Below are 18,022 nucleotides of genomic sequence, written 5' to 3'. Positions count from 1 at the left end.
GGCACATCATCCAATTCAGTGACATATTTTATGGCAACAGCAACAGAAAAGCAGTATGAAAGCAGCATGTTCACTAGATAGAATTGGATACAGCCTGATGCGATACAGAAAGCATCATACTGGGTGGTGCCAATATTAGCAGTTTTGCATTGAAACCAATGCTATGAAAATACTGCCAATAGGGACAACGGATCTGATTCAATGCATAGCCCTACTGATAATGCTGCCAATACTATATAGGTCAGTCTTTAATTCTTGTAGAATAAAATGACATGATAGTGAGCTGTTGTAACTTGTTCTATATTTATATAGTCATTTAATTGTACAGCATAGACATGCACTCATGCATGAAACAATGAGGCATGGTGTGTGGTTTGATCAATATCTAGTATGCTGTATATCATGGGTTTTGATATGAATACAAGTAGATGTCCTACTTCATTGGAAACAGGTGTATCTAGAATTTTGATATATGTAGTAACTGCCACAAAGTGGGGGTGATAGAGGAAAATATTTTTTGTATTTGAACTATTGAAAATAAGATAATGTACAGATAATTCACTTGTTAGAAAACTGTACTAATAACCTTCCATATATAGCTTGGACTTTGGCAAAACACAAATGGCCAATATGTTTAACAGCCAAGCTGGATCAGGCCCAAGGCCTATCTAGTCAAGCATCCTGTTTCATACAGTAGCCCACCAGATGCCTCTGGGAAGCCCACAGGTAGGAGGTGAGGGCATGACTTCTCTCTTGCTGTTGCTCCTCTGCAACTGGTATTGAGAGGCATTGTGCCTCTGAGGTTGGAGGTGGCCCACAGCCACCAGACTAGTAGCCACTGATAGACCTGCCTTCCATGAATTTGTCTAAGCCCCTTTTAAAGCCATCCTGGCTGGTGGCTATCACCACATCTTGTGGCAGAGAATTATATAGATTAACTATGCGCTGTGTGAAAAAGTACTTCCTTTTGTTGGTCCTAAATTTCCCAACCCTGGTTCTAGTGTTGTGACAGAGGGAGAAAAATTTCTCTCTGTCCATTCTCTCTACTCCATGCACAATTTTATATACTTCTATCATGTCTCCCCATAGTCCCCTCTTGATCTGACACTTTCAGTGAGTTGTCCACCACAACCCCAAGATCTTTCTCCTGGTCAGTCACCAACACCTCAGACCATATCAGCATATATGTGGAGTTGGAGTTTTTTGCTCCAATATGCACCACTTTATGCTTGCTAACACTGAACCATGTTTGCCATTTTGTCACCCACTTACTGAGTTTGGAGAGATCCTTTTGGAGCTCCTCACAAATCTGATTTGGATTTCATTACCCGAAATAGTTTAATGTAATCTGCAAATGTGTCCACTTCTCTGCTTACCTCAATTTCTAGATCATTTATGAATAGGTTAAAGAGCCCTGGTCCTAGTAAAGGTCCCTGGTGGATCCCACTCCTTCCTTCCCTCTATTGTGAAAACCCTCTGTTTATTCCTGTCCTTCAAAAAGTTACTAATTCACACATGAACCTGTCCCCCTATCTTTATCCACATACCTGTTGACGCTCTCAAAGAAATCCAGAAAGTTAATGAGGCAAGACATCCCCTTGCAGAAACCATTCTGGTTCTCCTTCAGCAAGGCCTGTTCTTCTATGTGTTTAACAATTTTATCCTTAAGTATGCTTTCCATCACAGTACAGAAGTTTCCAGCACAGAAGTTAAGCTAACTGGCTCGAAGTTTTCCTGGATCCTCCCTAGATCCCTTTTTGAAAATCTGAGTTTCATTGGCTACTTTCTAGTCCTCTGGTATGGAGCCTGATTGTAGGGACAAGTTACTTATTTTTTGCTAGGGGATGAGCAATTTCACATTTGATTTCCATCAGAGTTCCTTCCAGACTCTCTACTCCATGAATAATTTTATATACCTCTATCATGTCTCTTGGGTGGATGCCTTTTGGCCCTGGCGATGTGTTAATTTTTAGTTTTTCAAGACAGTTTAGAAGATCTTCCCTTGTCACTTCAAATTGACCCAGTTCTTCAGCCTCGAAGCCTGAGAAACTCAGTTCCAGAGCAGGTATATGATCAATATTCTCTGCCGTGAAGACAGATGCAAATAACTATTAGTTGATGACTGAATATTAGTTTCTCATTGGTTGATTACTTATACTTCATTAAATTCCATCTTTCTTCTTGAAGCACTCAGTTTTTAAAATTCCACCTCCCATGAACTATAAACACACTGTTTTTGAGGGTTTGCCTTATACAGTTGTGTATTTTGCACCTTACTGTGAAATCTTACATCAGTTTTTGAAAGAGCTGGAAATGTTATGATCCTTATGAATACACAAACTGAGCACCAGTGGACAAGAGGGAGGTGTTGCGGTAATCTTCAGATATATGGGTTTCACCAAAAGCTGAAGAAGAAATTAAGGGGGGCAAAAACCCTCAAAACTGTCCAGTGGTCCCTCTAATTTTTTTTCATTTCTCAGCTGGTGTAGGAGGTCACCCAAGCTTGGGATTATATCCCCCCCACATGCTCCAAAAGGCAGGAAGTAGTCATACTTGAAGATCCTTAACCCAGTGCATGTGGGCGGATCTCCTCAGTTCTACTTCCTGCCTTTGCTCCAGAAGGCTCGCATTACAGCTCGCTGGCTCTGGCCTTGTTTACTAGGCCTCTTCTTCTCTTCTGCTTATATTCCTATTATTTTTGACTATTTCCAATCTCTTCTTCACCTGGTATTCTACTACTATTAGTTTTCTCTAGTTACTAATTATTATTATTATTTTAAAAAAAAAATTTCATATCTGTTCTTCCTACTGTCCGTTCTGTTATTCGTTACCTCTCCTCACCTCTTGCCGACCCTTTGGCCAATGTCCGCTAAGACGACCTTCGGACTCCTGGCCGTTAGGGAGAGATCCTCCTGTCAGCGCCTGTTCCTGCCAAAAACTCGGGACTGCGCAAATCCTGTAAGGAAAATGGTGGATGTATCAGAGGACCATGCTGGCGCCAGTAGGCCACAGCGGTCCTCACTGTCGCCAGATACCGGTGAGGAGACTGGGCGCAATTCATGCCACCAGCCATCCACCGTAGCAGGACACAAGTGGCAACACAAAAAGCGGAGGCCCCATTGGTGGGAGAGCTTTCACCCGGCGGCACGGGCAAGGTAAACCCGCGAGATTTGGCCTCGCCCCCCCAACTCCTTTCCCCAGCAGTTGGGCGTGCAGGAGGAGGACTGCCTCAGCAAGTACTGGGGCCGCACTGAAAGGAACGTCGGCAGGAGTGGCCACCCCAGAGCCTGGTGGAATCAGACGGGGAGGACGTGCGGGATGATGAGGCAAGTGGTGCTGGCCTTGTGGACGGGGCGTTGGAGCACCCAGAAGGCCATGAACAGCTTCCTCTGGTGAGATTGGGACTTGCTCGGGGGTGAGGAGGTGGTTGCGGATGCCCCCTATGCGGTCCCTCCCTCAGGGTCTATTCCAACGGAGAATGTGGGGGTTCCACCCGATGCTGCCACTGTAAAGAGCTGGATTCAGGAGGCCGTTCAAGTCTCACTGGCAGTGGCGCTTAAAGCGCGGAAGCCTGCAAGGCATTGGAAGCGGCAGGCTGTGATCCATGTGTCATCCTCAGATTCTCTGGAGGAGACAGTGCCTGCTAAGCAGCCCAGGGTGGCTATACGCCAGGACTCTGTACCCAGGGGTAGGGGGAGGTCTTCAGATGAGTCAGGAGAGGACTCCCCAGATTTATTGTGACCCGGGGGCAGTGGGTCGGAGACATTGCTGGGTGACCCATACAAGGGGTCGTCCTCCTCAGAAGAGGGGGAGATTATTGAGGACTCTGAAGCAAACTTACACAGTCAGAGGCTCTGTTATGGAGGATTTTCAGCCACTAATTAACCAGGCTATTGCTGCGCTTGATCTGAAGCCAGTAACAGAGGAACAGGTCTCTCCTGTGTCCAAGGGCTCCTTGGTGCTGCCTAAGGCTAAGGTACCGCAGATTAAATCAGTGATGCCTGAGGGCTTTACTAATACCATCAAGGAGGAATGGGCAGTTATTGTGACTCCCAAACGTACGCTGGCATTGGCTAGCAAATTGTACAGCTTTGAGGAGGAGACTCTGGACTTGCTGAAGGTGCCATTTACGGATGCTCCCTTCGGGGCCCTACTTAGTAGCTTAGTGGTACCCAAGGATGGGGACTCCTCTTTTAAGGAGCCAGGAGACAGAAAAGCAGAATCTGCACTGCACAGGGCCCACGAGACTTCAGCAATGGCCATCAGAGCTGACACCACTGCGTCCTTGGTGTCTAGAGCATCGGTCTTGTGGATCGACGAGTTACCCAATGACCCTCCCGCTGATCAGTCTAAGATGCGGCGTAAGCTACTTCATCTGCAGAGGGCGGCTGCCTTTTCAGTGGATGCTACTCTGGACAGTGTTCAATTCTCGGCATGTGTGGTCAGTGCAGGTGTCCTGGCAAGACACAACATATGGCTGAAATATTGGAAAGTTGATAATACATCTAGGGCTAATTTAGCTGCTGTTCCCTATGCTGGGGGGAAGCTAATTGGGATGAGGCCCTGAAAGAGGTCCTCATTGAAACTAAGGATAAGCGTAGGGCTCTGCCATCAGCCCCTAGGAAGGAGGACACGAGTTTTAATTGTAGACTGATGCAAACCTTTAGGGCATTTAGACCTCAGTTTTGTCAGAAGGAGCCTTTTAGGCCTTTTCGATCGCAGTGGAACAGATCCAGAGGCCAAGGCAGGCAAGGGTTCAATTTGCAGAACCATCAGTCTTTTGGAAACCAGTAGCAGGGCTCCAAGCAGCAGTCCTGACCCACTCAGGCAAAGTGGGGGCCTGCCTTTTGGCCTGTTTGGAAAGAATCCATCAACGACAGGTGGGTTCTTTCCATTATCCTACACGGGTACAAAGTGGATCTGGCCAGCCCCCCAGGAAACAGATTCCTCCTTACCCCAAGACCCAGGAAACCGGAAAAGCACAAGGGGTTGTCCATGGCCATTCAGCATCTGGTGGCTATAGGGGCCATAGAGGAGGTCCCACCTCTTCAGAGAGGCAAGGGCATCTATTCTGTGATTTTTACGGTGCCAAAAAAGGACGGATCGGCCAGGGCAGTTCTCAACCTACGCCCAGTCAACCGCTTTGTGATAAAGAGGAGGTTCAGGATGGAAACCCTTTGTACCATCTCAGAGGCATTGTAGATGGGGGACTACATGGCTTCGATAGATCTCCAGGAGGCCTATTTGCACATCCCCATTCATCCACTCAGTTGACATATACTCTGCTTCTGCTACATAGGGAGGCATTATCAGTACACAGAGCCCTTTTTACGAAGGTTCTAGTCTGCTAGTGGCCACTCTACGCACTGAGGGGGTCCACCTGTATTGTTACCTCGACAACTTGCTCATCCGTGCTAGTTCGGAAGGGGCAGTTCGGTCGGCTCTGTCCAGAATAATGTCTGTATTATGTGCCCATGGATTTTTGATAAATGTGGGCAAGACTCACCTGACGCCCATACAGAGCCTTCGTCATCTGGGCATGGTAATGGACACTTCAGTATGCAAACTGTTTCTGCCACAGGATCGGATGAAGGTCTTATTGTCACTGGCTCGTGTGATTGCTTCAAGACCGTGGGCCAGCCTTCTCAATCTAGCAAGGTTGTTGGGTCTCATGGTGGCGGCTGTGGACTTGGTGCCTTGGGCGAGGTTTCATCTACGCCAGTTACAGTGGGCTCTCCTCCCTTACCAGCACAGGATTGCTCTCAAGCATGACAAGAACATTCCTCTCTCGGTGTCTCTTTGCTTCGTTGGACAGCCCGGGGAACCTAGACAAGGGCAAGCTGTTCATAGAACCCGAGAGAGTGATGGTCACGACGGACGCCAGCCTATGGGGCTGGGGGGCTCACTGTTGGAACAGGTCTGCCCAGGGGCTTTGGTCGGTGGAGGAGTCGCTCCATAGCATAAACTGGCTCGAGCTGCGGGCTGTCTTTCTGGCCCTAAAAGCCTTCACGCCCTTGGTGAATGGAAGGAACATCTTAGTGTGTACAGACAACATCTCAACCAAGGCACACATAAACAGGCAAGGGGGGACAAGGTCAAGATATCTTTTCCTTCAGTCTGTGGAGTTGTTGGATTGGGTGGAGAACAACTTAATATCCATTCTGGGCCATCACATAAGCAGAATTTCCAACGTTTGGGCAGATTGGCTAAGTCAGCAGGAGATCCAGCTGGCAGAATGAGGCCTGCACCCTCAAGTATTTTGGTGGCTGACAGAGCGGCTGGGGTGTCCCCAGATAGACTTGTTCGCATATCCTGAGAACGCCAAGATTCAGAGGTTTTACTCACGTTTTCCGACGTTGGGGGCAGAAGAGACGGATGTGCTATCGGTGCCATGGCCTCCGTGTCTGCTATATGCATTTCCTCCAGTGCCGCTGATCTCCCGTTGCCTCAGGAAGCTGCGGGGGTCATGGGCATCCCTGATATTGATTGCGCCTTTTTGGCCTAGAGGGCCTTGGTTTTCCGAGATCGTTGACTTGGCCGTAGGTCATCCACTCAGATTGCCAGACCATCCAGATCTGCTGTGTTAAGGTCCAATTTACCATCCTTGCGTCTAGAAAGTGTTCAACCAACAAGATTTACCAATCGACTTGGTGTAGTTTTCTGCGTTGGACAGCAAAGCGCTCCCTGAAGTCGGACAAGTGCAGGTTGAGGGAATTACTAGATTTTCTTCAGGACAGCCTTGCGCTTGGTCTGAAACCCAACACGCTTAAACGCCAGGCGGAGTGCTTGATCCAGATGTTGTTTCCTCATCAACGTTCGTTTCAGGCACGGCACCCTCTTCTACGCAAGTTCTTGAGGGGGGCAGCTTTGTTGTCTCCACCGGTCTGCCATCGTTTTCCATTATGGGATTTGCATATTGTTTTCTGGGATCTGCAGTTTCCGCCATTTGAACCACTTTGATCTTTGTCATTACAGATTTTGTCCTGGAAGGTGGCCTTTTTAATAGCTGTAACATCGGCCAGGAGGGTTTATGAATTGCAGGCTCTGTCAGTTAAGAGTAATTTGTGTATATTCTCTAAGGACTCTGTGAGACTTATCCTGGATCCTTCGTTTATCCCTAAGGTAAAGTCTCAGTTTCATCGTGAGGCGGACATTTACTTACCTTCTTTTTGTCCGGATACTCATCACCCTGCAGAGAAGGAGTGGCATCGTCTGGATGTCAGGTGGGCGTTGAAGATATATATTGACAGGACGCAGGCTTTTCGTAAGTCAGATGCTATTTTCGTGGCCTTTAAGGCTTCTAAGATGGGATGCAAGGTCTCTACAGCCATTATCGCTCGATGGTTCCATTCATGAATTACGGTGTTGTATGAAGCCCAGAAACTTTTGGTGCCTGGTCAGACTGCAGCGGACTCAACTAGATCTGCAGCCACTTCTGCTGCGTTATCTTCACCGGCGTCCCTTGAAGAGATTTGCAAGGCAGCTACTTGGTTGTCTCCTTTTACATTTTCAAGGCATTACAAGTAGGATGAACATGAAGCTGCCAGAGCGGCATTTGGTTGGAGGGTCCTGCAACGGGTCCTTCCGGGTCAGTAGCCTCAGCTTGGGTATTTTCCCTCCCATGGTTGGTGCTGTGGTATGTCCCAAGCTTGGGTGACCTACTACACCAGCCGAGAAAGGTACATTGGTACTCACCGTGAAAGTGTCTTCTGGCTGGTGTAGAGGAGGTCACCCAAGGCCTGCCCGGGTTGTGTTAGGCTGGAGCTGATGATCTGGTTGTAGGGGGACAGGTTTTTCTGTCTTTCTCTGCATTATTGTTCGTATATTGTTGTATTTTCTCTGTTATGTTCTGTGGTTTTCATTCTGTAGCTTGAGCTGTTTTAAGCACTGAGGAGATCTGCCCACATGCACTGGGTTAAGGATCTTCATGTATGACTACTTCCTGCCTTTTGGAGCATGTGGGGGGATATAATCCCAAGCTTGGGTGACCTCTTCTACACCAGCCAGAAGACACCTTCACAGTGAGTACCAATGTACCTTTCTGTGTGGAATGAGTTTTGTTCTGGGCGGCAATATATTTTTGTTTTTTCTCTGTGTAAACTGCCCTGAGCCATTTTTGGAAGGGCAGTATAGAAATCAAATCAAAAATAATAATAAGGCACTGTGTTTGCACATGCATTCAGAGTGGGGCCTTCCTGATTCAACCTGAGCTGGATCTAAAATTAACTGAGTGGACATCAGAAAACTTGTGAGTGCGCACACATGCACACGTCTTAGAGGGAACAATGAAACTTTCCCAATGTGACTCAACAGAGTGGAATGTTTGTGGACTCAGAGGGCACTTAACAGACAACCAGGTGGGCAGAGCTAATGGAATTCAGTTACAAGGAAGAAATTTTCTCAGCTTGAAGAATTGAACCTCAAGGTCACAACCCCTTCTGCTTCTGAGGTGGAAAAGTGTCTAAAATTCTTTTGTTTTCTCACCAGCCATTTAACAGCTTAGTTTCTGAGGGGGAAGTGTCTGACACATTAAAGCTCTTGGTGGGGGAAATCACCTTATGCTACCAAAACAGCAGCAAGACAACTGTATATGTGTGAACGAGGGAGAAATTCCTCATTCAGTCTGTTAATCAACGTGTTTGTGCACTCGCTCTCTCTCCCTCCCCCCCAACAACATTCACCGTTAGATATAACATATTCCAAAATCCCTTCCCCTTCCTACAACTTCAGTAAATAGTGATGAAAACAGTAAATTAATTTCACAAGCCATGAACCATTTAACTTTGAGGCTGGATGAAAACGAGCTGGGATTGTCCCCTGCCCTACACAAAAAACCTAGAATACAGAAAAAAATAAAATGTGCATATGCATGAAGATCGAGCTAAGAGTAGGGACTCTTGTCTTTGTTGCTAACTTCTGTTTTTCCCCACTGTGCACAGTCATAGGCTCAGGTAACACATGTACACCAGGGATGTACTGCAACATTTCATTGTGGGTCCATACTTATAGAACTTAATTGCCTTTTTTTCAGTACTTGGAATATTGTAACATGAACAACCTAAAAAAACAACTTGCACATTCAAACACAGTTATTTCACTTCACCAGTAGTTGACAAGAAGCATAGCACTGTTGTGATTTCTGGCCACCTTTGTGCCTAATGGCACAGCGGGGAAATGACTTGATTATCAAGCTAGAGGTTGCTGGTTTGAATCCCTGCTGGTATGTTTCCCAGACAATGGGAAACACCTATATCGAGCACCAGCGATATAGGAAGATGCTGAAAGGCATCATCTCATACTGTGAGGGAGGAGGCAATGGTAAACCCCTCCTGTATTCTACCAAAGACAACGACGGGGCTCTGTGGTCGCCAGGAGTTGCAACCGACTCAGTGGCACACTTTACTTTTATCATGTGTATACACAGATGACATCTCCGCCTTTTTCATCCAGTGAAGAAAGTTACTGAAACTCTCCTAACCCAAGCTTATTCAGATCTATTTTCCAAGTATGTCTTGGCAAGTTCTTCTTTAGCAAGCTGTTCTGTCATTGTTTGTCAGATGCCAAATGATAAATGCAAGGTCAGCAGTGATATTGGCAGGAATATGAAAGAGGCAGCTAGCCCATGTATATTTATATCTGTGACTTACTGGAAAAATAAGTTCTAGTTTTAGTTTTTTTTGAGATAAGCTTCTACTTGCTCCTCCCTATACATTTTAACTAGGTGGTTTCTATTTCTTTAGCCTAGGTGGCCAGTGGCCCACTTGAAGGCTTACTAGTTGAAATCAAGCCTGATAAGGGAATTTCTTAAAGGTAACATTTTTGTAAACAGTTAAAATGATCATATGAAGGTTCTTGATTGAGGTGCCATTTAATGAAATGAGATTGCAAATTGCTTGCAAACATTTGGAACAGAACACCCGTCAAATGGAGGGCCTGTTCCAAGCTCGCAATGGAAAGAGCCCCATTCTGAGTCAGAACGTTTTGAGTGTTGCAAGTGGAATATTGGACTCCAAGATGATGCTCTTCTGGCTTCGGCAGCCATTCGGCAACCACTCAAATGGCTGCCATGACACATGGCAGCCATTTGAGTGGTTGCCGAATGGCTGCCGAAGCCAGAAGAGCATCATCTTGGAGTCCAATATTCCACTTGCAACACTCAAAATGTTCTGACTCAGAATGGGGCTCTTTCCATTGCGAGCTTGGAACAGGCCCTCCATTTGAAGGGTGTTCTGTTCCAAGCTCGGAACACTTGAAAGGGCCTGTTTTGAGTGAGAATGTTCTGAGCTCAGATATCCTGCAAATCCCTACTCTACAAATACTATTGCAATTAGGTTGGTAAAGGGTTTACTTTAATCCATGGGGTACTTGTCACCCAAGCCATTTTATCTGGATAGTGATCTCATGACAGTCATAAACAATGGGTTCTGCCCCTGCGCAGACCAAGTTCGGGTAAAATTCGTTAGCTCCTCGATGCCTCCAGCCACCTCCTGCACATGCCCTGCAGTATCTTATAGCGGCGGTTAGGTGTCCTTCTCTCAGTTTCTTTCTGACCATCTTATCAATCACATCTTAAGTTTACTAGAGTTCATCAGAAATTAACAATTACACTTAAAAAAATCAATTTCATCAGCTAGAAAATGGAATGGAAACAACTATTTTAAGGACTACCCACAAAATTTGGAAAGTATTGAGAAATTACACAGATGAAAAGGACAACCAGACTACAGCCAGTATACTTACCGATGCTACCTCTCATTACCAAAGCTGCAAAGTCAGCTTGGGGAGTTGTCCAGACATCTACACCAATATCAAAATGACTGGAAATACTGTATAGGATATAAGAAGAGAACAATCAGTACCTTATGAAATGTCCTGTACTTAACTCATTTATTTTTTGATTTGATTTGATTTGTATACTGCCCTTCCAAAATGGCTCAGGGCAGTTTACAATTAAAAACAAACCACTAAAACTAAAACTTGCTGGTAATAGATTGTGCATCATCATCTAGAGGTGGAGAGGAGAGCTGGTCTTGTGGTAGCAAGCATGACTTGTCCCCATAGCTAAGCAGGGTCTGCCCTGGTTGCATATGGATGGGAGACTTGATGTGTGAGCACTGCAAGATATTCCCCTCAGGGGATGAAGCTGCTTTGGGAAGAGCAGAAGGTTTCAAATTCCCTCCCTGGCTTCTCCAAGATAGGGCTGAATGAGATTCCTGCCTGCAACCTTGGAGAAGCCGCTGCCAGTCTGTGAAGACAATATTGAGCTAGGTAGACCAATGGTCTGACTCAGTATATGGCAGTTTCCTATGTTCCTGTGTTCCTAAGGTGCCACACAATCCCATCAGATAAGGAGGGACGTAAGCTGGACGTTCTTGGCAGGAGGACCTACTCAACAGCATGCCTTACCATTAGGATTGCCAATTACATCTTATACATACTCCTTGTGGGAGAGTTTGTTCGAAGAGCGTGCTAATCTGACTCCAGATGAGTTTCAAAAGAAATATGAGAGCACCTTTGTCAGGACAATGATGGCAACATGCCAACAGTTAAGTAATGCAAAGCATCTAGCGGAATCGGAATCCGCACCCTAACATCTGCAGTAATGCTGAGGAGGCACATGTGGTTGTGGACGACCATGCTACAGTAAGATATGTGGGACCGAATAGAGGCACTCCATTTCGATGGTAAGCGGTTTTCTGAAGAAATAGATACCACAGTTGGGGGGTGGGGGGAGATACGGCGAAGTCATTGACAACTCAAAGGTATAAAGATATCAACCTTACCAAAGGAGGCAGAACACATTTCGACAAAATGAATGAAAAGACTATAGGAAACCGTATCGAAGATATAACCGCAAACTGTATGCTGCTAGAAATAGGACTAATCAGCAGAACCATAACAAGACCACACAGCAGGCCAAACACCTTTGATTGCAGTCAGAGCCCACCTGCACCCATCAACACGATACCTACCATCTGCGCAAGGAACACTACCACCTTGACACTTGCCAGGGTCACCATCAAATTGGCAAGTCATGCCCCAGCATGACACCACATAGCATTAGACCAGTGGGTGTTGCGCATAATCACAATGGGGTATGCAATAGAGTTCGTGACTCTGCCAGAGTTTACAGGGATAAAATATACTCCCGAGACAACAACGCTGAAGGAGGAGGTCAAAGAATTGTTGGAGAAACAGGAGATTACGCCAGTGCAATGGGCTCACAGCCAAGCAGGTTTTTATTCCTGATACTTTCAGAACCTGAAGTGGGATGGGGGCATACGCCCAATAATGGACTTACGTTGGTTGAACCTATATGTCGAGGTGCAGAAGTTCCGCATGATAATGCTGCAAGCAATCCTTCCATTTCTACACGAAGAAAGGTGGATTGCAATGTTGGATTTGAAGGACGCATACTTCCACATTGGCATACAGGAGAACCACAGGAAGTACCTATGCTTCACTGTGGGTACAGAAATATACCAGTACAATGTGCTACCCTTCAGCCTAGCAATGGCCCCAAGGGTATTCATGAAGTGTATGGCAGTAATCATAGCCTACCTTCAAATGCAGGGCCTCTCCATCTTTCCATCTCTGGATGACTGGCTTCTCACTGCAAGAACAAGGACACAGTTAACTTCCCACATGAAAGTAGTGACATCACTATTACACAATTTGGGGGTACAGATCAATTGGAAAAAGTCACATCTACAACCTACCAAGTGACTACAGTACTTTGGTGTGGTACTAGACATGGACGAACAGGGGGTGTATTTACAAGAAGACAGGTACGAACGCATTCAGGAAATAGTGGAAGCTTTCCAAATGACACCACTACAGAAACCAAGAGCGATTCAGGTCCTCATGGGCCTGATGGCTTCATTCACGGTCTACGGTATGCTATGCGAAACTGAAACTGAGGAAGTTGCAAACGTGGTACTTGTCGGAATTTCGTCCCAACATTGATCCACAGAACAAGCTCCTGCTTCTACCAAAAAAGGTGTTGGCCTCTCTACACTGGTAGGCCAACAGTACAAATCTCCAGAGGAGAATTCCATTCAAATCTCTAGTGCCCGCGCTGACGGTGACGACAGATGCCTCAGTGCTGGGCTGGGGAGCTCATCTGTCAGAACTAAGGGTGCAGGGCCTTTGGTCTGCTCAAGAGAGGCAGTTGCATATAAACTTCCTAGAGCTACTGGCTGCTTTCGAGGCTCTGCAGTCTCTTCAAAACACCATCATGAACCATGTAATCCAGGTACAAATGGACAATACCACTGTGATTGCATACATAAGATGGCGGACCGACCTGTACCTGTGTCAAAAACATTGTGTCAACTCAGTCTACAAATGTGGAATTGGTGCATCGCACGGAAGATTCATATGCTTGCCATCCACATAAAAGGAGAGAACAACACGTTAGCAGATGCATTGAGCAGGAGTCATATGCTCCAACAACACGAATGCGAAATGAATTCCTTACTCCTGGAAGAGCTGTTCGCCTGTTGGGGGACACCAACAGTGGACCTATTCACAACTGACCAGAACAAGAAATGCAAGAAGTACTGTTCCAGGATAGGACTAGGAAGCTGCTCCAAGTGTGATGCATTCCAATTTCAATGGACTCACAGTACATTTTATTTGTATCCACTGTATCTTCTGCTGAACAGGGTGGTAGCCAAGGTACTGCAGGACAAGACCAGAGGAATTTTAATAACCCCTGGTGGCCAAGGCAACCATGGTTTCCGCAACTACTCAGACTGTCTGGCCGGAACCACAGGTGACTACCACAGCAACCGGACTAGATAACTCAAGAGAAATGTCAGCCGCTGCACCTGAACTAAAAGGTGCACACTAAATCTTACATCATGGAGGATCTGAGTTCAGAAGGGCAGTGCTGAAAAGGGTGTTACAATAGTTTGTGGCTCCCACCTCCTTGAAGGGAAGCTCGTAATTCACCCATTGTTTATGACTGTCGTGAGATCACTATCCAGATAAACTTGTAGTGCTCCCACGACATTCATAAAACCCACCCAGCCATCCCCACTGCAGAGCGCAAGCAATACGTACTTGTGTATTCAGAGATGCTTAGGAAAATAGCATCAACAAGAAACAGAGAGAAGGACGCCTAACTGTGCAGGAGGCGGTTAGAGGCATCTCGAGGAGCTAACGAATTTTACCCGAAGTTGGTCTGCGCAGGCGCAGAACCCATTGTTTATGAATGTCGTGGGATCGCTACCAGATCATCTCTTACAGGTAAGCAACCTTTTTAACTGATATTTATTGTACACACACAAAAGGTATAAAGAAAATACACAAAGGGTTATATTCACAAAGTAATGTACCCTTTCTCACAACAGCTGAAAAGGACAGGTTCTTCTCATCTAAATATCTATAACAGTAAATGATGATAAATTATTAAAACAGCATTTTGTGGGGTATCTTTAACCCTTAGCACCATATCTGCATAGTACTTTGTTTCCTATACAATACAATAGAGATAGAATAAACCCTAAAAAATCTATCAAAGTGTAAACTGCATTAAAAAAACCAAACAAACTACAGGAGATTGGGGAATGAAACACTGCAGGCCACACTAAACATTGAATTCCAGCAGATAGGAGAGAGACCTTCTTTTTTTAAAAAAATCTCAAACTGAGTACAATCCACCCCAACACTGGGGCCTAGGGGTTAAATTAAATTGAAACTTCTGTGAAAATGTTATAAAGCTAGTTCAGACATTCTGTGGAACCACTATTAGATCTTGGTTCTACAGCAACTTCTTTATAATAATCTGAACCCAAGATTTGAAGTGGGTTTCAGACATCAGTTTATTTATATCAGTACAAGGTTTTGGTTATCCTCTCTAATAAAACGCTTGGTGTCCGTCCGTGGACGGACACCAAGCGTGTGTCCGTGCCTCCCTGGCCTGATCTGCGCATGCACGGAGCGCATGCGCAGGACCGCCGAGGCAGAACGGAGACAGACAAAAGCCAGCCATGTTTTTGACTCTGTCCGGCGGCGGCGGGACCAGATCACCCGCAGGCAGCGAGGACAGATGCGGCTTTGGCAGCCACTTCAAGACAAAGGCGGCGGCGGGACCCAAACACCCGTTGGCGGCATTCCCAAAATGAACAGCGGAGCAGCCAAGCAGCCGCCACAAAGCCAGAGAAGAGACGGCAGGGGGAAATGGCCGAGGCGGCGGCAGAGCCACCGCCTCAGCAAGAGGAGCCGCAGACCGGCCGGGGAGACGGAGGCCGGGACTGGGGGCCGAGCGGAGACCGTAAAAAGCACTTTTAAAAAAACAACAACCGCTGCCGCCATTGCCGCCGAACTCCCACCCTCCCTCCCAACTTCCAAACCCACCTTACCCCAGCCCGTGACAGTTGGGCGAGAAAACTCCATAACTAAAGAGGAAGAGAGGAGCTCGCAAACAGAGCTCCTCTCTGAGCAAAGGCTCTGCCCGAACTGACACTATGGACGCGAAGGACCCAATAGGCGTCCTTCGCGCCCAAAGCACCAGTTCAGGAAGAGGCTTTGCAGAGACAGGAGCTCTGCTTGCGAGCTCCTCTCTCCCTCTTCAATTAAGGACTTTTCTTCGCCCAACTGACACGGGCCGGGGTAAGGTGATCTCGGAAGTTGGGAAGGAGGGTGGGAGTTCGGCAACAACGGCGGCGGAAGCTTTTTCTTTTTAAGATTCCTATGGCCTCCACTCAGCTCCCGGTCAGCCGCAGGAAAGCAGAAGCAGCGGGGCCACCAAAGCGCATAGAGACACAGGGACAGGGGAGAGGGGGGGGAAAACCTCGGAGGACAACAAAGACAAAGAGCAAGTGAGAAACAAACAGAGAGAGAGACACAGACAGAGAGATTAAAAAAAAAAAAACCACACACACACACACACACACAAAGGGGTGGGGGGAAGGCTAGCACCCGTTATTATAACGGGCTTAAAAATACTAGTAACCTATAAAGCCCTAAACAGCTTGGGCCCTGGATTTTTAAAATAACATCTCCTGGGTATTTAAGATAACCACACCACCCATTGAGATCATCTGGAGAGGTTCGTCTGCAGTTGCCATTGGCTTGTCTAGTGGCTACTTGGGGACGGGCCTTCTCCATTGCTGCCCCGAGGCATTGGAACACACTTCCTGCAAAAATAAGAGCCTCCCTATTTCTATTGTTTTGTAAACCTCTCAGAGAACTTGCTTTTTGAGCGGTAAAGAAATGTATTAAATAAATAAATAAATTTCAAGGAAGTTGGTTAGAATAAAGCAAAAGTGGTCAGTTTGAACATCATGGCTGATCTTTGTGTTTAATCATAGTTCGATGTGATGCCTCAACTGGCCAATGCCTTACACATTCTGAGTATATAATTTGAATATGACTACGATGCATATTTATATACTGCTTTTCAACCAAAGTTCCCTAATTAATAGGTTTCGTCCCAAATACAGATTAGAGTACGATCAGTGTGCTAATACTGTACTTTAATATATTGTTAAGAAGATTTTTAAAGTACATCTATACTTTGATTTTTCCTTGTCAGATTTTGATGTGTCCAGAACATGAAATGGAGAGAGTAAACATGTATTGTGAAATATGCAGAAGGCCTGTTTGTCATCTTTGCAAATTGGGTGGCACGCATGCAAACCACAGAGTGACAACTATGAGCAGTGCCTACAAAACACTCAAGGTAAGTGGGTTTGGAAAATAAATTGGGTGATATATATTGGTGTGTAAGAATAAAATGGATAATAATCCTGCGTCCAGATTCATCTTTGCAAATTTAGGTTCCAGTTAAAATGAATTAACCTAGAATTATATTCTCAGACAACAATTGAAGCCAAAGCATCCATTGGATATACTAAGCACCTCACCTTTTCAGCACTTCTTTTCAGACCAAGCTCCTGAATGTTCCTGCTCCTGTGTAGGAAGCAGTGCCACCAGAGATGTGGTGATGGGAGGTAGAAGGGGAACACAAGCGATGTTGCTGGAGTGGCCTGTACACTATAGGGGTTTTGTATAAATGGATGATAGCACAGACAGATGAGACTGTGTAGGGAGCAGTTTGGAGAACCTGAAAGGCTAGAAGAAACCCTGCTTCAGTCTACCAAACATATACTGTACTGGTGAACCTCATTGTTTGCAGGTTCAACAACTACAGTTTCGTGTATCTGCAGTCAGATAATTAACATTCAACTTCAGCATTTATGAAAAAAGGTTAATAAAGGCTTAAATATGCGTATCTGCAGTTTGCGGGTGGTCGGAAATGATCTCCAAGGTCATTTTCAGCCACCATTTTGGGAGCAGGAGCAGGAGCCATTTTGTGGCTCATTTTTGATAAAAAGAACCCCCCCCCCCGCCAAGATTTTTCACAGCTAAATGATGAATTTGGGACTGTGTGTGTCGGGTTGGCGGACATTCCTGGAAGGCTGGAGACCCACAGAGCATGTTAGGGCACTTTATTTTGCTATTTCTCCCCATTTTTTGCCCTTTCCCCCAGCCAGGAAGCTACACCCCCCATTACCATTGCCTCAATGGCCCGCTATTCATGGCTCCGATATCTGTGGCTCCCCTGCAGAATAGAACTCCCGCAGTTAACAGGGTTCACCTGCAGTCTGGAAATTGTCACGGAGACTTCATTACTTTAGTTAAGTGGGTTTCACATTTATTTAACACACTAAACATGTCTAAATTTAATTTCACAGTTGGCCAAGTGTTGTTTTTTATCGGATATTGTCAGTTTGAATCCTTTTGAATAGGTAATGAATAAGGCTTGTAAAATTCTTAATGAATGTTTTTATACTGATCATAAAGTCTGATCGCTTAAATTTAATCAGCACTGTTGACTACCTCAGCTTTGCTCACTCCAGTTGTTCAAACAGACCAATATTTTATGGTGGGTTAGATGGAACAAATAATTGCTTTGGAATATGAGCAACAGACTTTTATTTTATTTGGCAGTATATATGCCAGTCAAAGTTGTCTTGCTTATTATCCACCTTCTTAATTCTGTAGGGCCTAG

At 45.7% G+C, this 18,022-nt stretch overlaps 1 protein-coding gene across 5 annotated transcripts in view; it reads left to right on the top strand.

The window, feature by feature from the left end:
• Positions 1–18,022, top strand: part of TRIM36 (tripartite motif containing 36) — a 71,102-nt gene that overhangs the window by 24,119 nt on the left and 28,961 nt on the right. For all 5 annotated transcript variants that reach the window (XM_053299890.1, XM_053299888.1, XM_053299889.1 and 2 more), the window contains exon 4: positions 16,544–16,690. In XM_053299890.1, coding sequence (XP_053155865.1) covers positions 16,544–16,690 — 147 coding nt within the window. The remainder of the gene's footprint in view (positions 1–16,543; positions 16,691–18,022) is intronic.

This window comes from Hemicordylus capensis, chromosome 2 (genome assembly GCF_027244095.1).
Source record: "Hemicordylus capensis ecotype Gifberg chromosome 2, rHemCap1.1.pri, whole genome shotgun sequence".
In the NCBI taxonomy this organism is placed as follows: domain Eukaryota; kingdom Metazoa; phylum Chordata; class Lepidosauria; order Squamata; family Cordylidae; genus Hemicordylus; species Hemicordylus capensis.
Note: the sequence above shows the minus strand (reverse complement) of the source record. Positions and strands in the feature narration are given on the sequence as shown.